The sequence below is a fragment of the Hippocampus comes genome, unplaced genomic scaffold (genome assembly GCF_001891065.2).
Source record: "Hippocampus comes isolate QL1 unplaced genomic scaffold, H_comes_QL1_v1.1 scaffold347, whole genome shotgun sequence".
Classification (NCBI taxonomy): Eukaryota; Metazoa; Chordata; class Actinopteri; order Syngnathiformes; family Syngnathidae; genus Hippocampus; species Hippocampus comes.
In genome coordinates, this window is record NW_017805872.1 from 367,983 (window position 1) to 389,871 (window position 21,889).

Genomic DNA, 21,889 nt, shown 5'->3' on the forward strand with positions numbered 1-21,889 from the left:
GGGATTGTTTTTTAAATAATAGAAATTTTTTGTTTTTTTTTTTTTTTTTTTTTTTTTTTATGTTCGGATTTATTTCCAGTTTTGTTATCGTACCTGTAGTGATTCTGTTCATAATTTTGTTCCATGATTTTTCCAACATATCTTTTTAAGCGTCAGTAGTGAAGTGCGGTTGTGCAAAATGTCAAATTGAAAAACGAAAAAAAAAAAAGACCACGAAAAAAAATGCAGTTCCATTTATTTTTTTTTTCCTGTTAAACATTCATGGACCGTGAAGCAGCATTTGAATTGGTTGTATCTTTTTCAATAAATTTACTACTAATGCATTTCTTCTGCGCTGCCTCACTTGTCGCATTTCCTCTCGGGAGGCAACGCCGTCGACTACCAAGTTTTGCTTTTGCATAAGATCTTAAGTTCCTCCTCAGAGGTGACTTTCTTGCTCTTCTTGAAACGCAAACGACTGAAATATCTTTCGATTGGAGCCTGCAGGAAGTTGGGAGAGAGTGAAGACTAGGATGATAATTTGCCTTTCTCCAGATGTGAAAATGACCTGGATGCCATTGACTGCTAAAAAGAGCAAACTTTGAGAAGACAGCTGCTTGATTAGCATTATGACAGAAGGGTACAGAGATAAGGCAGCACACTACTGCTACGGAGTCCAATTGATTGATAGTCCCTGACATGATACAGGATACGTTCTAATGATGTCCTCAACCGGAGTGCAAATTATAATCAACGAGAAGCGAATCGGCTTCAAAATGCAGTGACAAATGCAAAGACATGATCTTTTTACGCTTTTCAGTTTTTTACAAATGGGCCGATGATTGCTCCCTTCCTGGCTACCCAAAGGAACACTTGGAAGCTTTTGATAACAAAACCCAGAGGAAATTCTCCGCGAGGATTCCGACGATAAGGTCCTCAAAACACGGTTGAGCAGGAAGCTGCCTTTCCACATTCCAAGATGAGAGAAACCGGTGCGTGTCTGTCCGAGTGAGGCCCTCCCCTGGAAGCGGAGTCTGCCGCAGACAGAACTTTGCTTGCTACACATGCCACTTTTCATCCACTTGTGCCGGTTTAGTTTGGAACAGCCATGAAGAGAAAAGTTCCTCACTCCTCCAAATGGGCAGAGACCCGATCTACTGTGGTTTACGGTAAGTTCTTACTCGGTTTCTCCGTTACACTGTCAAGTGCAAAGATGGCATTAGTTATTTGCCACCACTATTGAATATCTTGTGTTCCTCAGCACTGCGTTCAGCCACGTTTAGCTCATGGCGGATGCTGACCCTGGGGGCCGAGTACGAGGACACCTGGGCCCTGGCACGTGACAAGAGGCGTCCACTCCGACAACAGCCGAAGGAGTCTCCCGGGCGGGCGCCTGGCGCAGATGTCGAGCCTTCGTGGAAACACTGCGAGACCACCAACACGACTAAGTACGACACCGTCATACACTTGGATGGAGCCACCAGAGTGGGGACCAGCGAGGGGTTGTGTCACATTGTGCACAAGCACGAGATGGAGACGAAGCCATGTTGGCCAGACAGGTAAATTACACCCTGGAACCAAAAACTGCACGTTCACGTACAGGGGCAGCAAGCAGTTCAAATGTGTTGCAGTGTGTCAAATGAACCACTAGATGGCTGTCACGCAAAAACTTGCGAAATGGTGTCAACGCTTTCTCCCGCTGCAAATTTGAAACGTGATATGCAGTTCGTAGTAAAGCGATGATGGCTGCTGACAGCATTTTTAGGTAACGGGGGGCTACATGCAAATGTGGCATGCACAAAATCTATTGGTGCATTTGCCCGCATCTATTCTTTTTGGAAACCCAGCGAATATCCCGCAATCGCTCCATGAGATTTATTATTAAGCCAATCTAATTTTAAAAACACCAGCGTCATCTCCGGTAACCAGCGTGCATAAAGCAAATCCCAATGGTAATTAGTGTTCCAGAAGCAGGACTGGCTTGTGGTGGTGTATTTGAGTGCATTTTAATCACGTGAAACAGCAATACACTCGGCATTGTCTCCTCTAGCCATAAGATTTGACACCCCTACGGATTCTTCTCTTTTGATTGTCTTGCGCATTTTAATTGACACACAAAAAGATTGAACACGTTTCTCATTGTGGTTGGAATTCGAGTGCTGCCCTCTAGCGGGAGAACATTTAATTGTTCTGATCCTCGAATCGCCCCTGCTTCCCCGCCAATGCTCGAACTTCATCAGTTGTCTGCTCCCCGAGTCAGCCAGCACACCGATGAAAGGAAGGAAGACTGAGCGCTCCGCTCAGCGATAGGCCCGCGTTGATCACATGAGCTCTTCCCTATTCCACCGAGGGGGGGGACTCGTGGAGCCCTGAGCCGCCCCATCCTCTCCCCCACCCTTCCACCTCCCAGGGAGTGATCAAACACAATCCACAGGACAACGCTCGCGTCACATTTGCTCGTGTCGTTGTTGCTCGCAGCCAGGAGGAAGGCGCAAGAGGGATGGTCGTGTTGTTGGATTGACCCAACCCTCTCTGTCGAGAAAAAAAAAAAAAAAACAAGCGAACGACATTTCAACTGGTGTTTGGCCGCAGTCAAGATGCTGACATGATGTGGAGACGTGATTTCTCTTCGCCGTGGATGCAACAGCTTCAATGAAGTGATCTCATCTCTACAGCTGGAGTCATTTTCTCCTCTTGTTTTTTTTTTTTTGTTGTTGTTTTTAACTTTTATATTTTAACATTTGAAGGAGGATGAATCAGCGGAAAGAATCGAGCATTAAACACGTTCCAATGCTGTCTTAAAGCTCAACAACAACAACAACAACAACTGTGCTTGTGGTGGATGAAGTGCGTTCTGTTGTGATGCGTCTCTCCTCCATTTCCACTGAAACCACTTCGGATTTTCCCTGTTGGATCTGCGCGTTCCCAGAATGGCTCGTTTCACTGACGATCTCCCCACCCGCTATGGAGGAAGCGCTGGCGGCGGCGGCGGCGGCGGTGGCGGCGGCGGAGGAGCAGCAGGAGGAGGGAGAGGAGCGCCGGGTGCGGGAAGAGGGGGAGCCCGCGGTGGAGGCGCTCCGAGCGGCCAGAGGATGTACAAGCAGTCGATGGCCCAAAGGGCCCGGACGATGGCCATTTACAACCCGAACCCCGTCAAGCAAAATTGCTTGACTGTCAACCGCTCCCTCTTCATCTTCCGGGAGGACAACCTGATCAGGAAGTATGCCAAACGTATAACAGAGTGGCCATATCCTTTGCGAACGTACCGGGAGTCTATGCAACATCACCACTCAATAGAAATCTACAAGCATACGGGCCATTTTTTTTTTATTCCAAGAGAGGTTCCTATAATAATGCTCTCTACACAAGACAATAAAAGTCGCCTCCCATGTGGTGCAGCAGCCCGGAGGGGGGCGTCTATCTATACCTTGATTCCTGTCCGCGCAACATTGGTTGCACCTGTCGCTCCAGGGCTTATCTCTGATTAGCATCGATGGTGCCTAAATAGCACCGGCACGCGCGACGAAACACACACTGTTCTGGCTTTTGCTCGATCATTATGTGATAAATAAGACGTGTTCCGCTGTTGTCCAATACTTTCAAATGATGGACCATAACGTGCGGAAAAGGGCAACGTTAACGAGTCAGCCCTCCCATGACGTCGTCATGTTGTGGGTGGAAACAGGAGGAAAAGGCACACACGCGATGAGTTGCAAGTTCTCTCCATGGTGCTGAAGTCGCCCACGCCGCCTTCCACGCCACGCTGGGAAGGAAGGCTGCAACTAAACATGGCCATTCACTCCCCAAGTCTTGTTTTGCCAACTCTAAACAAGCGGTAGATTTGCTTCCTTCTCAAAATCATTTTTGATTATATAAAAAAAAAAAAAAACAACATCAACACAGTTAAGATTGTCATCAAAGTAACAGTGGGACGCTGGTTTCTTGTTGCGAACCAAAACAATATCTCCCATTGAAAGTACTGGAAATAGAATTTATCCGTTCCAGGCCCACACCACATTATGCTTACCTTGTTTTTATCGGTGTGTAGTTATGAATAAATCCACAATAAATTATGGAAATGAAATTCATGCTTTTTTTTTTCAATACAGAATTAACACGACGTGTTTGCTCATAAATCACTGAGCAAAATTCTTGGCCCTTTCAAAAAGGCCATATGGATAGCAAGCATGAGCTTCATGAGGACCATCAGTATTGAAACATGAATGAACGCTTAACAGATTCGCTAATGCAGGTTTCTAAAATCACTCCGTTCAAAATCAGTCACACGTGCCTATTTTTTCCAGTCATCTGCCCACATTTGGAGCTCTTGCGTCCGTCTTGCGATCCAATTATTCACATCCTTTCAAATTTGTTGTAGTGAATCTGTGTAAAGAATGTGATTGTCAAACAGTATCAACCCCCTGCGCGATGTGACGCAAACCATCAATCTTAAGCATCATAAGCGGTGTGCCATAAACAGCTCAATCATCGAGAACGTTGAATGGTTGCAAATAACATCGACCCCATTGTAAATTCTCTCGGCGTTCAATTCTTCCCGACAGAATTGGACGTCAGTCGGCTTCCCGTGTTTTCCGAGCGGTAACACGCCATCTTGGCGTAAAGGGCCATTAACGTGTTATTTCTTTGCATTTGCATTGCCTCTCAATAGGAGCTGACCCGTGGGCAATGACCTCGTGAAAAATGGAACGCAGAATGAGCCAGCCATTGAAAATAGTTTGAAATGGTCAACCATCTGGAAAGATCATGAGCACATGTATAGGATGCTTGCTTTCTTTTTTTTTTTCTTTCTTCTCTCTCTCTCTCTCTTTCTTTCTCGAAAGCCTTCAACCGGAGCACGATTGAAGCTTTCTGCTTTACTGCACTCCAATCAAAATGCAACGGCATTCGTCATTCCGCAACATTTTCAAGGATTCCTCGGCAAACCCGTGCGTTAGATCGCATTCGTACGTTGTGCAATTGGACACAAGGCGGGAATAATAATCTGAGCACGTTCTCAAGTGCACTGTGCCGATTTTTCGACATGTTGCAGGCCAAAACAGAAAGTGAATGCTAATTTGTGCATTTTTGACATCATGTCCTGTTTTTTCAAGAGCGCTGTGGAAATGAAAGCATGTTAAAAAAAAAAAATCAGTTTAATCAAGTGGCAGCACGTCCGCCTCATAGCTCAGAGGTTCAGGGTTCGATTCCTTCCTGTGTGAAGTTGACATGTTCTCCGCCGTGCCTGTGTGGGTTTTCTCCGGGTACACCGGTTTCCTCCCACATTCCAAAAACATGCATGGCAGGTTCATGGGACACTCTAAATTGTCCCTCGGTGTGAGTGTGAGCATGGATGGTTGGTTGTTAGTCTATGTGTGCCAATCTGTGATTGGCCGCCAACCGGTTGAGGGTGTACCCCGCCTACTGCCGCAACCCTTGTGAGGAGAAGCGCATTCGAAAATAGGTGGATGAATGATTCATCAATGTGAGTGTGAACATTTGATTATCTGCATGTGCCCTGCCACTGACAGGCGACCGGTCCAGGGTGTGCTGCAAAACCACTTGCGCAACGTCCGTCAGCATGCGGTCGACCAGAAAATGGATGCGCGGGTGTTGGTTCACTTGACTTTCCTGCAGGATCATAAATATCTCTCTACCTTCAGATTTAACATCCAGTGTGAAATAATGGGTGGCGTCCAGACCGGTGAATGAATCGACTTTTGTCCATATAGTGTACTTTGGATTCCATTAGATGATGTTTTAATGATTGATGTTGTAATGAAATGAATTGCCGCTTGACTTTCAAGTGCTCCTTAACCCCCGGCACTCCATTCGAATACATGATCTTGGCTACCATCATCGCCAACTGCATCGTCTTGGCCCTGGAGCAGCATCTGCCTGCCAGCGACAAGACGCCCATGTCGGAGCGCCTGGTAAGTGTTGGCTTCCTACACGCGCTTCTTTTAGAGTCGCAGCTGCTACGCTTTACTGCTGAGAAAACCATTTTCCTCATTTTGGCGCAATTGTGTGTTGTTTTTTTTTTTGTCATCTTCCCAATTAACCAGAGTTGGGAAGAAACTAAAGACACTTCACGTGGGTTTATGAAAACTGAAACTGCCCTGTCTATCAATAATGGGAGCGGGAGGGGAAGGAAAGAGCTGATTTTGTTATCGTTTGTCGCTGGTGTTCTTTGAGGTGGCACGTCGGAGTTTAAAATAACGTGCGTTACAAAGAGCGACGGCTTTGTGTGACGAACTGTTCCTGTCACATTCTCACTCAGCTGCCTTCAATGGTCTCCGCAGCCGCGGCGCGTGTTCGCCGCGCAGAGATTGTTATAAACGGGGGCAACAAACGAGCAGTCGGGACCCGGGGGTAGCAATGGGACTTGTTTGACAAAGTGGGATCGGACTCCGTCGCGGTGCCTTTTTCACCTTGACGATGGCCTGAACCGAGCAGCCGTTTAATCAGCGCAGGTTGAATTAACGACTGAGTAAGTGAGCAGTCGCCATAAAAACTCATTGGCTCGACGACCGCTTCACGTGTCCGAAGGACTTCTGCTCCGTGACTGGCTTATAGCCCGAATGTGATGTGGCCGCATTCATGCTTACAATTAAAATGGGCTGAAAATGAGGACGTTGTCTGAAAATTGGGCACCAGGAAGAAATCTTTGATGAGATTTTCTTGGCTCATGCAGCAAATAAAGTTACTTTTACGGACTCTTGCAAAAAAAAAAACAAAAAAAATAACAATGCGATGAAAACAATCTTGGTTGTTTGACTTTCATATCCAGAGGTCGTGATTCCCTCGTAGGCTAAAGAGGCTCACGACGAAAAAGCTGTTGCTGTATCTTCATGATAGGTCTCGTTTTGTTTTGTTTTTTGTTTTTCTCTTTAGAGTGCGCTGGCCTGTCACGCTGCCTTGATGCGATTATTTATATCGGAGACGGCGGGAGTATTCGGGAGGGGTTTGGGGGGGGACAGTGTCTGTCAGCTTGAAGTATGCCGGAAGCGGGTGAGGAAAACCAAAGCGGGTGGACGCAGGGCGTGAGATGCCCGCAGGCACCTGGACATGGAACCATAGGAGAGTAGGATGACGTGTTCACACCTCTTCCGGCTCACTTCCTCGCTCGTCGGGAAGGGCCTCGGTTCAGCCAGTCACCCGAACGCTTCCGCTTCTTCAAGTGGAACTCAAGTCAGACACTTTGTGACATTTAAACGAGAAATAAACGGCTGGGAAGATCTTGGTCAGGAGGCAAACAACTCTACCGCTGAGCCTTGCCGCTTCTGTTCGTGGTTTGGTTTTCTTGTGGTCCATATCCTGTCTTACTCATTTTTTGAGGGGGGGGGGGGGTTCCACCTGTTCCACCAGCCAACCAATCAGCTCCTTCCAACCACTCGTCTTGTCCAGGTGTGCCTTGTTGTCTCGTCAGTTTGTTTGTATTGAGCTCCCTGCTTGCTTTCAGTCTTCGTTGATGACGCAGGGCCACCTTTTCGTGTTATGCTGTGTGTGTTTTGTCTCATTTTTTATTTCAAATTTTTTTTAAAGACTTTGCTTTGGTATTTTAATCTTTTTTTTCCCCACCTCCAGTACCCTGCATTCATTTTGTGTCTTGTTCAGTGCTTCTCCTGCTTCCCAACATTTGGGTGCGCCTCAGACCTCGGCGCCTTTTTTTTTTTCTCCCTGTGTCAAATTTGATTCTTAAACGAAAAGATGTGAGTGAATTGAACCAAATACTTTCAATTAAAAAAATGTCTATACATGTATATAGTGCAACAAAAATGTGTGTTGAATTTCCTCCATTTTATTTTGTCATGCACATGATAAAATTTGGGATCAAGATCCATTTTTTAAGGAGACTCTACGTCTAACTTTTTCCCCCTTTGCTTCAGGTTCAGGCAAAAAGCTCATTTAAATCGGCATCCATATCAACACTGCTATATATAATTTCCCCTAAAACTTGGAAGAATCTCTCCGGGGTCCCCTTTTTTTTTTCATTGAAGTTTAATTTGTGGTCTCCAAATTATTTTTGTGCAACATGGCTGCAAGATACACTTTTAAGATGTTTTTTCCCTCATTTTTTCTTTAGTATTAATTAATACTCCCCCTGCTATGGGCATAAATATTTATGTTCCATTTTTATTATTATTTTTTTTAACAGAGAACAGGGTTTCTCTACTGGTTGGGATGGTGAAAGGGGTCATCTTTTTTTTTTTTTTTCCATGCCCCTCTTTCACTCTATGCTTCATTAAGTGCCACCCTCTTACACACAACACACACACACACACACACACACACACATCCAGATGTAATTTTTTTAAAATGCCCTTCCTCTGTCACTCTCATGGTCTCTCTCCCTCTCTGTCTCTCTCTCACTTTGATTTTTCTCCCTCCGCAGGACGACACAGAGCCCTACTTTATTGGAATATTCTGTTTCGAGGCAGCCATTAAGATCATCGCCCTGGGCTTTGCATTCCATAAAGGCTCCTACCTCCGTAACGGATGGAATGTAATGGACTTTGTGGTCGTTCTCACAGGGTGAGTCCTTTGCCCGCTGGGTGTCGGCTGTGTATGGGCGTCACAAGTGAGAGAGTGACTTTTGTTGCTGTGCGCGCCTTGTGACGGAATGTAGCGGCGACGCCTTAGACGGGTTAGCCGCCGCCTTGCGAGCATCTTCCATCTTCAACAAGTAGCGCAATGCTGATACCGTCTCTTCCTTGTGACCTTTCAACTTGAGCATCTGCAAAGCAAGCGCAGGTCGAAAAGCCTGATGGGATGACAGATGCTTTCGTGTAAAAATTGGAATGTCATACTTCAAATTTTTTATTTTTTAAATGAACTTTGAGTGGCCATTAAGCTCCTGTTATGGTGTGGCTGCCGAGTAGGTCTTCTCATAGTTGGCGATGTTTCCTATTATCCGAGAAGTGAAGATGTTGCCTCTCAAATGAAGCAATCATCAGGTCAAGAGTTGTTAGCAATTCCCGGCGGGATGTCAATTTAGATTTTGTCTCAAGAGCGAGATGTTGTTACTTTTATCCGCTGGTGGTAACCAGGCTGAAGGAGGAACGAGGCAAACTTTTTGAAAGCTTTGGGATGCTGCTTTTTTCTCCTGTCCGTGTCAAGCGGTAATTGGGATGAGTGCCTTGATGCGTTTGAAGTTTCCACGTCATCACCTTAGATGGGGAAAAGATGCATTCACTTTTAATTCATCGCGATCTTGGGCATCATTTTGATAAAACGATGCCTCGGAAACAAAATCGCATAGTTTCTGTCATACCGTGGCGACTTTAGATTCAACCTGGTTTGGATATAAACAAGAACTGCATATTGTCGGTCAATATTGGAGAATATTAAAGGACTGTGCTGATCGCTTCTTGAACGGTTTCTGCTTCTCAGAGCTAATGTTACGCCTCAGAAGTGTTTGCGGTGCTTGTACAAATAACCTCACATTCGGACATCTGCTTGGTTGTAAATGACCATATTTACCTCCTTGGAATTGGCTTGCACTTGTGTTAAAGTTTCCTCCCGTTATATTCCAATGTGTATAATCTACCCAGAGACCGACACCAACATTGTGTGGTCCAAAACATGGCAGTGCGTCGGGATTCATCCTCTCCGGAATGAGGAGAGAAACAGCTTTTTAGTCTTGGCGAGGCGTCGCTGACACAGCTGGATCCAAATGAACGATTATGCAGTATAGTGTCTCCGTTTGGTTGCTCGGCAACCGCAGTCGCTCACGTACCTTCGTGTGATCAGAGTTCTGCCCGTCTCTGTATGTGTGTGTGAAAAACCCGTCTCTGTACTCGGTCGGCGTGGCCCTTTGGGACTGGCGGCCGTGGGTCAACGGTGTTCCAGAGTGAGCTCAGATCAAAGTGAGTGCAATCACACGGCAAGGTGTTCGCGTTGCGATCCCGGGAGCTTTCGCCGCTTCACGATCAAACGATCGAAGCTCTCAAAGTCATTTATCCGTATTATGAGGCATTCGGTCTCCCTACAGAGCAGAACGGGAAGATTAGATGGATTTTAACCTGACATCTGTTGGTGTCATCCCCATTTTTTGACACTCCATTACAGGAAATACATCTCTCTCTCTCTAATATCTCCACCGACAGAGTCTCAAAGGTGGCCATAACTAACTAAGGTGTTAAGTTGAATGCTATATGTACTCTGTTTAAAATTTAGAGCAAACGTTCTCGCTGCCCCAACTCGCATTACCTTCAAACGTGTCAATTGTTTCGCACCGATCTACTGGACAAATTTAGAGCAAATGTTCTCGCTGCCCCCCACCCAACTCGTATGACCTCAAACGTGTCAATTGTTTCGCACCGATCTACTGGAACGATTGACTTTATATGTAAACGTGTTGCAAAAATAGTTCATCTCTCATTCGGTCCGACCACGGCGTTAAGAACCGAAACTCGCTGCCTGCACTCTTTTTGTCGGAAGCAAATTGTTGTGGTTTGCTACACAATGGGCGGGGCTGATGTCGGCATGCGTCGAATGCTTGCTTTGGTTCAAGAGTTCATTTGGATCTTTGCATCCCTAGGAAAGCTGTTCACAATGTGAGTGCGTTTATTCGTAGTCGTGGAGGATATTTTGTTTTCGACATCCTACTTTTTCACCACCTCCACCCTCTTTTTGTTGTTTTTTTTTTTTTTTTAAATGAATTATCCTTGTGAGCCTTGTCAAATGGCATTTTTAATAGATGCCGCGGGCCACTCAAAAAAGGATGATGGGCCGCAACTAGCCCCCGACCCGTAGTTTGGACACGTAAGCCGCATCAAACGGGAGTCCTATTTGAAAGGCGCATGCGACTCCACTGTTAAGTTTTGTGGAAAGGCAACGCGAAAGGGGCTTCGCTCTTGCATGCCGACAAGCCAGTCAATCTGCATGAGCAGATGACATCACTCAGGAATGCTCTCGATGCACAGCCCCCGAGGGGGCGTATTTCGCTGGCGTCTGGGGATCGCCGTAACATGCATATCGTATCCTTCGATGGCTATGCAGCCATATCTGTCAGCATCCTCTTGCTATTTATTGCGCTATCGATGCGAGACAACTCGCTTACCTCTTGACGAAGAGCCGCTCTGCCCTTGAGTCCAATGCCAGCGCTTCGTCCTGAGGCTAATTTGGTTTGTACAGCCATCCCAGCCTAATGAAAGGCTCTAAATGATCGTGGCGCTCGAGGCGGTGGCAGACCTTTAATCCGTTCTGGTCAGACATTAGGAGCCCTTAATAAAAGAATGAATCCGCCCGTGTTGCCAGAGGCCTAATCAATAGCACGCAGTACTTGGAACGGTGAGCTTTCATGGGCAGCGCTTATCGGCTCGAGATCGAAACGGAATAGGTTGTACAGTCTATATTTCGTGATTTGCAACAAGTCGAAGCGTCTCATCCTCCGGCATTCCAAATCGCTGACATGTTGTCAGTCCGTCGAGCTTTCTACCAGAGTGTCGTCGGCTCTTCCGCGTCTTCCGCATCCAGCCCTGCTCTCTGTACTTACTTTGTATTTTCGTAGATCAAGACGTTGATGTCATGTCTGCTCCTGGGTCCTCACTCTGTTCCTCACGTGACAACGTAGCTCTGATGACCTTTTCCCGATGTGATTATTATGTTCACGTTTCGACTTTGTGCTTCATAATTATCCCTGAGAAGAGAAAAAAAAAAAAAAAGAGTTTTGTTTTCTGCGGACCGAATATTCCTTTGATATTATGCCTTGATGCGACAGTCCCATCAGTCCTATTTTCATCAATTGGGATTCCAATCCCAGCAGGAGTACACTGCGCTCCACTCCCAGTAAAATACACAAATCACATTGGGGGGGGGGGGGGTTGCTGTTGAGGGAAGGTTCGCTATGCGTCTGAGTGGAGCTTTCTGATCAAGTGCATTGAAAACCAGGCAGTTGAAAGACTTGTCGATAAGAAACATGAATGGACTTCTCCCGGTTCCTCTTCCGGTACCGGTTGCTCTTTGAGGTGCAGTATTGACGGAGCCTCATTTGACCTTTGGGTGACTCTACAAACACCGTGGCAACTGAAATCTAAGGCTGCCTTTTAACCGAGCGAGAACAATAACCGCACTGTCATCACCACGGAAACAAAGCCAGGGCAACTATTGGTATATTATTCCTCGGGCGGGCTATTTGTGTTTGTTTATTCCGAGGGATGTTTGATTCGGGAGCCTTAAGTGGCCGAGGCGAGAGTCGGCGCTTGTTGAGTTCAAAGTTGCGGAGCCCTTTCATGTGCATCTCGGGCAACGGCGCCGACACAATAGGAAGCTTCAAAGTACGGCCGCTGAGAGCGCAGGGGTGGGCCGCATTGCTCTACATCCGGCGACATCAATAAATGCTCCTTTTTGAACTATGACCAAATGCTTTTTGTTGATCGTGAAGGTCTCACATGGACGTGCGCTGTGGATGCGTTTGAAGGGATTGCGCATCGGGCCCGAGCTTCGAATGCCAGTTAAATAGCAATCCCGAAACATGATGATATACAGTGAGCCCTCGTTTATCGTTGGGGGGGGGCGAGACCCAGAATTATCTATGTGAACGCGTTTGAATGTTGGGCTAAACAAGCACACATTCAAAGGCATCCTGCGTTTGCGTATCCCCCCCCCCCCCGTTAGTGTTTCATGAACGTGTCGCAGGTGTTTGAGTCCTCTCTCAGAGCTTCCCCGGGTGGTTGCGTTATTGATGCATCTCTCAATATCGAATCAACTGGCCGATGGTCATTGACCTGACAGGCGTCAGCTGTGTGTTGCTTTTTCGATGTCTCCGTGGGAGTCGTGTTCTCGGTACGGACCGTTCTGATCAATGTCTCAGAGCCGGTTCAGGGAGCCGAACATCAAGTGCCGCCGATGGCACGTTATCCACCTCGGAGCTCACTGATTGCCGTTTTGTTCTGCCTGTCGGTCGTCACGAAAGAGCTCCGAGGAGCAGGTGGCAACACGTGCGACTCCCGACCGCCCGAGGGTTTTGTCATTGAGCTCGGCGGTTCCCAAGTCATGAGGAAATAAATTCAGCAAGCTCATTAATGGCACTTTAGAGTTCAGCTCGGCTTGGAACTGGATGCTTTGGTACGGTCAATCCTTATCTGGCTCTGCTGCGCATTTGTATATCGGCTGCCTAAGTAAGGGTAATGGTATCGCCACGCGATACCCGCCAATGAACTCGGCAAACGAGTGAAATGGGATGCAGTCAACAACACATCAATGGAGGACGTCGAGCATGAGGTGATGATTGTGTTTTTTGTTTGGACCAACAAGTGCTGCATATATTGACTGACATACTGTATATACTACCTCATGATTGCGTGTAACGTGCCTGGGGAACAAAAAAAAACAAACAAAATACCGTACTATGAAATCAATCGAAATGTATACGGGGAGCATTTTGGAATGATGCTGAAAGGCGAACGTTGGTGTGCATAACACACAGTTGCTTTGGAGAGAAAATCAGGATATTCCTCCAACATATGATTTGAGCGGAAACAAATGATGATCTCAATAATTCATGAAAATACGCCGCGTTTTAATGAATCCTTAAATCATTTAGTGGATAAATGACTGCAAAAAAAGCAGAGAGAGAGAGAGAGAGAAAGGGAGGGAGGCAGAAAAATGTCAGCGGTCGATCCCGGTTTGTAAACAGCAAAACCTTGTGAAGCGTCGAGCAAATCGCGGGCCAACAATTCCCCTTCGCCGCTGCTCAAATAAACTCTAAATTTAAGACTGTATCGTGAACCGACTGGACATGGAAATCAGCAGTTCCCTGTTTTACGACGTCAGCTTAAAATGTGATGATGTCGGTGTACGCAACTCATTACTGCTTCTCCCAAAGATTCAGTTCATGCAACATGAGGATGAGAGGAGAAATCCTGAGAGAAAGAAAAAGTTGCCAGAGGCTTCGAGATTGGCAAAATTGAATTTGTGTCGAAAGTAATATGATGCTCAAACGTAAAATGATCATTCATCATCTAGCATAAGCTTACAGTAATATAAATGCACTGTTAGCATCTGCTAGGCAACTTAGCATCGCATCAGTTATACTTGGATCTAGGATATAAAAGTTCGGGACATGCGATCAGCAAACGCTTTTGTCTTTTTTTAATCATTGTAGATGTTCACGAGGCTGGCTGCGAGTCGGGGATCGCGTGCCAGCTGGGCAATTTCGGCTTCCCGGTGCTAACCTCGTCACTGGCCCGGAACGAGCACCAGCACAAGCGCCATGGAAAAGGGTTATTAGTCACAGCGTGGCATTATGCAATTTCAATTTGCATGAATATTAATGAGCTGAGGCTTGCCTGCCGGTTGGCTGTCAGCTGTGACTTGTCAAATCGACTCGCCGGGTCCAAACATGTCGGCGAGTTTCGGAGACGGACATTGACAAGCTGCACATGATCATACGCCATTTCTGTATTGTCTGATATGCAGAAAATGCTGCATATATTTTATTTGAAGCGTTCTCATTCTTTCATTCTACTCCTTACCTTTGACATAAAAGGCTTGTTATTTCCCCCCCCCCCCCACTTCTACGGATGACGATGAGACATAAAAAAAAAGTAAGTAGAGAGTGTTTAGGTCAACGGTGGTGGAGCTGATTGAGATCTTGGGGTCTTATAAGGCAAGGAGGGAAAAAAAAAAAGAAAAACGAGGACTGCAGTGACATGGAGGAACGTGAATTAGGGAGCATTAAAGACGCCAGCAAGAGATTTGGAGATACAAAATTGTTTGATGTTGGCTACGAGGACAGCAATGATGACGTGCCTCGTGGCTGATTAAAAACACAAGCTTCTAATACTCAAAAATTATCAGTCTCATCTGAAAAGACAAAACTAAAGTGGATTCGTTTTTTTTTTTTTTTTGTATTGCACATTTGGACGATCTGGCATCATCTGCTTGAAATGTGACACCGAGATTGTGGTTTGACAAGTGTGCCATTCTGACTGAGAGCTTTAGACAGAGGACTTGTCGTTATCTGAGTGGGAAATTGGCAAACAAACAAAAGACATTTTGTGTCTGCGTTGGCTTTGGCTGCTCGGGCTCGAGTCGCTGTCAGGAAAGTAATGCTTGTCATTTCCTGCAAGCAGCGCCAAGTCGTGCAGCGCGACGCCAAGGCCGATGTGGCAGACTGGCACGTTTCCATCTTCTCACGCACGACTCGGCCCTGGGCTAATTTGTCATTTGTGGGAAATGGAGAAAGATAACGGTTGTGTAACGTGCCGTAATTCCGTTCAAATCTACGCAGGCTCCTCAGACCAGCAAATATAAACACAATTCTGCCGTAGTTTGGGGACACCTGTTCTATAGCATTCAAGAGATCAACACGAGTATCCTGTTTACAAAGATAATAACGCTCAGTTTGTCTCCATCCTTGTCAAAGAGGTATTGATTTTAATATACTGTTTTTGCCTTTTATGGTTGTATTTTGCAGTGGTGTGCATCTTGAATTGATAAAAAAAAAAAAAAAACATAATAATAAAGACGGGCTAGGAGCTAAGCAGTCTTTGTCTTTTTGGTGGGCACCAGGATTTGGAAAAAAAATCTCATACCTGATACTGCAATAATCGAGAAATTCTTCTTCTTCTTATTATTTTTTTCCCCATGAAGTCTATTCTGTTATTCTATAGCATTCAAGAGATCAACACGAGTATCCTGACTTTCCATACACCTTCACCGTACAGCTTCCGACGTCGACCCGTATTGCTCTCGAATGGCTTCATCCTAGCGCACCGCCGTCCACGCCCTCAAATTTGAAACCAAGCGCACCTAATTACAGCGCGTCTTGCCGCCAACCCTCCCCATGTCGACCTCCAAGGCCTACAGATGTCCGATTAAAACGGGCCCCTCTTGGCCGTATGGCCGGTAGAACGCCTGGATTGGCTTCCCCTTGTCTCCTCGAAAGCTGAATCTCCCGTCCCGACCAAGTCCTGGAAAGTGGCTTTTTTTGCGGCACCCCCTCCTGTTTCTGAGCATCTGTATAATGGAGCGAAATCTAGTGCAAGCGAAGGGCATGGAGGGAGGTGGGGGGTGGGAGTGGGGGGTTAATTATGTGCAGTAAGAGAAAAAAGCCATTCCTCCTCCGGTTTCTTCCTTTCATTCTCACATCGGATCGAGGTGGAGGATGCTGCTTTCTGCTGCTCAAGCACTCGTCACCTCTCCTCCTCCTCCTCCTCCTCCTCTCCAACGCGGCTTCTCCTCGTCTCGCCTCAGTGGAGAGGCGCTCTGTTTATTCGCCCTCCCCGGCCCCCCCCCCTCGTAAGCGCACTCACTGTGGAAAACAGAGTCCCACACAAAGAGGTGACAAGCACAACGGCGAGGAGGGAAATGAGATAAGAGAGGCCCAAGTGTTGGCCGACACGATTGTACGGCGGATGGAACCCCGTGTGCTGGCAGGTGGACACAAAAGTAGCAAAAGGCAGCAAATTGGCGCTTTAAGAAATTTCGAGGAGGAAGTTTGGCCCTAAAAGGCTTTTGTTTGTTTGTTCGACGCCGTTGTGAGGAACCTTGGTGCAAGTTTCGTGTCGCAGATGACAAAGAGCACCGACAAAATGAACAACTCCGATTTAAAATTTATAAGCAGCATGCTTTGGAGTCGACTGTTCTGGGCTGTTCTTAATGAGACGTGAACCCCCCCCTCACAAAACTACCAGAGACACACATTAAACACGCACGACTGCTGTGTATGGACTCTATCTACAAACTATGGCCCAGGGGGGCTAGTTGCAGCCCGCCATCCCGTTTGGAGTGGTCCGTGGCATATATTAAAAATGACATTTGACATGGTCCACAAGGCGAGTTAAAAAAAAAAAAGAAAAAAGAGGGTTCAGGTGGGCAGAGTGAGGAAAAAAAGGTGTTGGAAAAAAAAAAAGTGCCACTACTGCAAATAAATGGATACACATTCTGAACAGCTTTTACGAGGAAAATAACCCCGTTTCTCTTCAAAAACATTGTTGAGGAAATAAAATTCAATTTTACAAGCATCAATTGTTTCTTCCGCAGTCGACTGTGTCAACGGTCCGATTCATGAACATGTCACGTTCATCGTTCTCACGTAACGGTTAAAAAGAAAAAAAAAAAAAAATTGTGATCCTGAAACGACAACACATCCTAAATTTGCAAACGCTGAAGCAGCCGAGGAGAAGTCGATCTTTGGTCGCTGGTGTGTGAATAACGAGGAATCTTTAGAGGAAACGCAAAGTGGTCGCCATATCGATGTATTGCGCTGTCAAGATCAATCGTTTAAGAGCATAACAAGGCAACGCGTCGAAGAGAAGAACTGCGTGGGCTCACGAAGAGCCTCCTCTATCCGTTCCGGTGCAGAAATCGGCCCAACCCAATGTTGGGTTTTTGGCCAGAATGTCCCTATTGTCGCCTCCGTCAGCGATGACCATAACATGGTCAACTTTTTCAAGTCTGCCAAGCATCTATTTGGTATTTGATGCTGAAAATATCGAAGTGACGCACACCAATATGATTGCAGCTACTGTATTTCCTCTGTCCCGACAGCTCTCCTGTCATACCTGACCCGCGTGACTTCTTTTCCAAAGATAGAAGTGAGAAGAAGTGATTGGTTCAAAAGTGACAAGATGAGATTTTTTCTTTTTTTGGGATACTGCTGTGAGACTGAAATTTCTGCGAGAAGCAGGTGTGCTTTGTGATCTGTGACTCTCCGAGATCTCTCCAGAGGCGCGAAGTGTAAATGGGAAATAATGTCAACGCTCCATGTGGAAGAGCCCCGGGTAGATTTGTCCTTCAGCAGATCGAGTCCTGAACACGCGCCTTAACGTTACTAAGTTAGTTCCCTCTGGGAATGTCGGGTTCTTCCACGGCGGGGGTGTCCAAAGTGTTTCGTTTGAGGGCCTGTTCTACAAGTCTATATGTGAGGAAAGGTTAAGCTTTGATCACAAACAGTCGCTTGTCTCCGATTTGTCTCTATCGTTTGGTTTGCCTTGTAAGGCTCTTCAGGTGTCGATGTCACTTAGCGTGCACTTTTTCCGGAGCAGCCAAATATTTATACAGTCCTACGATTGTCTTCTCGGTGTGGCCGTAATCTTCTTTCATCGACCCGTACGTCATATGGCGCAAACGAGAGGAACGTTGCGCTTATCTCGTATCGTGTCACATAGAGGTGAGTTGGACCTTGGACCGACGGCCGATCGCCGCTAGCTATACACAAAGCAAACACGAACGCCTCTGAAGACATCACAGGAGGGTTACTCGGCAATCGCACGATACATCTTTTATCATGCGCAACTGAACTTCAGCCTGAAACATTTGGGCGATGGTGCCAAATACGCCGGCTGATCTATTGCCGGCCTATAAAAGGAAGCCGGTTGTAATTTATTGAGGAAAAGGTTGAGCTCTCCGAAAAAGCGTTTGAGTCAAACGGACCAATAAAGTACCGAGGGAACCCCCCGACACGCAGGTCACTTCTCAGACCGACGACTTTGAATTCTGACGTCAGAGCTTTTACCTTCATGACAAGCGATTCTATCTGAGAGCGCGCTGCACACTCCACAGGAAATTTGCTCACAAAAGCAACGAGAGAGACATGGTTGCATCACAAAATTCACATTGAGAACAAAAACACATGTAACACAGCGGCACTTGCACTCAACCAGGATTCACCCTCCAACATAGAGGGGCTTCAATTTGAGGGGGTGTGGGGGGGGGGTCTTCATTCTTTAGGTTCACTTGCTGGGATCGGAAGAGCAGGCCTGGAAATGATCACTGCGACCGCTGTGAGATCCAATGGGCTCGTCGGCACGCACAGCAATCGCCCTTTGAATTGGAAATGTTTTCAAATGCCACTTTTGCAAGCTCCATCCGATCGTTTTGCTACGTTAGTGTTGGCGGAGAAAAAGAATTCTGTTCTTCCGCGAATCGCAACGCAGGCTGGCCGAATGGTTCCTGGGGGAAATTTGTTCTTATTGCTGTTACATTGAAGTAGTTATTTTCCATTCTTCGGGTCATTTGACAGTTGAGTCCATCCCGGAGCGTTGGAATCTGATCATTGCTTTGATTTTCCTTTTTGGAGTCGTCCCCTTACGGGACTGAATTTGAACTCGAATTGATCGTTTGTGTGTGTATGTATATGATCACGGAAAAAACAACAACATTTTATCGCTCCAATATTTGTGACTGAGCAAGATTTTATGACTTGCGAGTTGCTTGATGTCTCCGCCCTCCAACCCCCCCATCGTGTTGCAAAAGGGCGAGATGGAAAACATGCAGAAAAATGGCCCTCGAGGACCCGAGTTTGACCCCTACGACCTCGCCGACCGCATGCAACTTGGAACGTCATTTCTTGGATTCATCATACTCTTTGTTTACTCTTCCCACATGCGGTCGGTCGCCAGACCACTTAACAAAACAAACAACGTGAGTCATTACTAGCCCCTCCCACCGGGGCCTCTTCCCTCTCTCTCTCTCGCTGGCACCTCTCCGACTCGTCATCCCCCCGCCGCTGCGGCGCACTTCCATGGGCTCGGTGGAGCCATTGTCATGTCGCCTTCCTGTTTCTATGGTAACGAGGTGGTGCGATCTCTTTCCGCCGAGTCTCTCGCCTCGGCACTCCTCTTTTGCTCCAGTGACTTTCAAGCATATCCGCTCTCGCATAGGTGTGAGCCGGATCGCTCGGCCACGCGTGACTCGACGGCCGCTCAAATTGCTGGTCGATTGGGGATTTTTTTCGAAGATGATGTCTGGAAACTTTTGAATGATTCACTGCTTTTTGTAAAGTGGCCAGTGTGCACGAGGGAGCTGTCAGTCAACCTCTGCGTCGCAGGCTCCCACATACTGTGCGCCTGTCTGACGTAGCGTATGTATTCGAAGTGGTAGTCATATCTTGCTGCCCACTTTGTTGGGGGGGGAATATTCAAAACGAACACATCTTGACGAGAAATGCCTTCCACTCTTTACCTGAGATGCATTATCATATCGTGTACGTTCACGCCCAAAGAGCTGTGGCCTTTGCGCTGCGCTACATCGCGTAGCTCAGAGTGAAACAAATTCTGCGATGCGGGCAGCGCAAACGACCGCCACAATCATGAACGTGAAGTGTCACTGTTGCTCTGACATTGTCAGTCAAAAATCGGACGTTTGTGAAGGCAACCTTAGATTGTGCCATTCAGTGTAGGAAGCCAAACCATCACTTTGGATTCTCTCTCTTCCCTTCTGGGAGCTTCGTTGAAATGAATGCTTTTTGGTCCCTCATTTCCAAACCCCCCGCCCCCCTCTGGCACACCTGCTCTCCCTCTCAGACAGGAGGCCGTGGAACCACTTTCGCACATAATACGCAGCCACTTGCCCAGCTGGTGCTGGACCCGAGGCAGCTGGGCGCACCCTGATTGGGCACATACGCACGTTATTGTAGAGCACCACGCTAGCGTGCCAACACACGCGCAAAAACGCTCTCACCGAGCCCGAGGGTCACAGTATGATACATGACACATGATGCATCAATACACACACACACACACACACGCACACACGTGTGAGTTCACCGACACAATCCTGTTTTGCTTCTAACTGAAGAACAGACCATGTCCACATTTGAGGAGCCAAATGTGTGTCTCGAGCGTGCTCCTCCCAAGTACTCGCGTACTTTCGTGTGTATTTCGAGTGACATCACACAGCTTGCCTCGGCCTTTCCAGCGGCGGGCCCCGCTGAGAAATCAGGTGTTGAGAGCACCGACGGTCACGCAGAGATAAGACGATGGAATAGGGTGACGTGTTTCAATAATAGCGAGACCCAGTGACAACGATGCATGATCATGCTACATGTCACTGCACGGAGCCCGCTTGCGAGTAATTCAATCAAGTTCATTACAACGATCAATAGTCCTCCCTTGAAACTCAACACTGTTTCTACCCTCTGCAACTATTTTTCCATGTAATGTTGGCTGCAACGATATCAATCCTTATTTCCACTGCACATTTGGGGAAAGTCCGTTGTTTTCTTTTAGCTCTCGATGGTTCTGCGCAACACAAACGTCCTGGTGCACGCGTAGCACAGACGTGGGGGTGATTCTTCACACGGACTGGCCAACATACTGAAAGAAATTCTCTCCTCGACTGGCTCCCGGGCACTGTGCCAGATGGTAAACGGGGCCTGCTAATTGATTTGATTCACTCTTGCAAGCTTGTGTTCCGTCGCTGGTTCTCTCGAAGATGCCTGTTGTTCTCCCTCTATCAGCTGATGTGAGTCACAACGCATCAGTCGCCCTATTCTTTGCTCTCACTAGTCTCCGGTGGCTGTAGCGGAAGATAATGACTTTTTCAATTTCGTTTGGAGGAAACGGCGAGGGAGACATTTGTTTAATGTTCTGAATAGTTTTTTTTTTTTTTTTGCAATTGATATGAGAAGCTACTGGTGTACCTCACCCGCACACCCTACGTCAGTTTTCTTATAATTAAGTGGTCGAGAAAATGGATGGATAGATTCCAAGACGCAATTGTGATTCTGTGGCTAAGGAAAAGGAAGCCATTGCTTTGTTTTGACACACATGGGGGGGGGGGGGGGGGGATCACAGTTTTTTGGACTTCTGACACCTTGTCGCATGCTGTGAGTTGTGACTCATTTTGAAATGAATGAGAGTCAAGTCAAGTCACATTTATTTATACTGTTGACAAATATGAACGACATCCCCCAGAACTTAAGGAGCGCAAGGGAAAAAAAAAACATCTGGGGGGGAAAAAAAAAGAGAAACCTTGAGAAGGGGCCGCAGATGGGAGACTCCCCCTTCCGGGATGATCGGGTTGCAATGGATGCCGAGTGGGCAACATTAGACCACAATATTGGACTATACAATGTTAGTTAGCGTGATACAAAAGTCCGTTTAACAAACCCGGCCCAGTTGCTCGATGGAAAAAAAAAAAAAAAAAATTTTCATGGCGGCACCCGGGGGGGGTGGCCCCC

At 46.8% G+C, this 21,889-nt stretch overlaps 1 protein-coding gene across 8 annotated transcripts in view; it reads left to right on the forward strand.

The window, feature by feature from the left end:
- Positions 1-49: 49 nt before the first annotated feature.
- The window catches only part of cacna1bb (calcium channel, voltage-dependent, N type, alpha 1B subunit, b), a 75,580-nt gene continuing 53,740 nt past the window's right edge, over positions 50-21,889 (forward strand). For 7 of the 8 annotated variants that reach the window (XM_019888756.1, XM_019888757.1, XM_019888759.1 and 4 more), the window contains exons 1-5: positions 50-1,148; positions 1,241-1,538; positions 2,909-3,226; positions 5,804-5,909; positions 8,372-8,511. In XM_019888756.1, the coding sequence (XP_019744315.1) occupies positions 1,088-1,148; positions 1,241-1,538; positions 2,909-3,226; positions 5,804-5,909; positions 8,372-8,511 (923 nt within the window). In that variant the 5' untranslated portion in view covers positions 50-1,087. Of the gene's footprint in view, positions 1,149-1,240; positions 1,539-2,908; positions 3,227-5,803; positions 5,910-7,536; positions 7,689-8,371; positions 8,512-21,889 lie in introns of those variants that run through there. The other variant, XM_019888764.1, reaches the window with a different exon arrangement.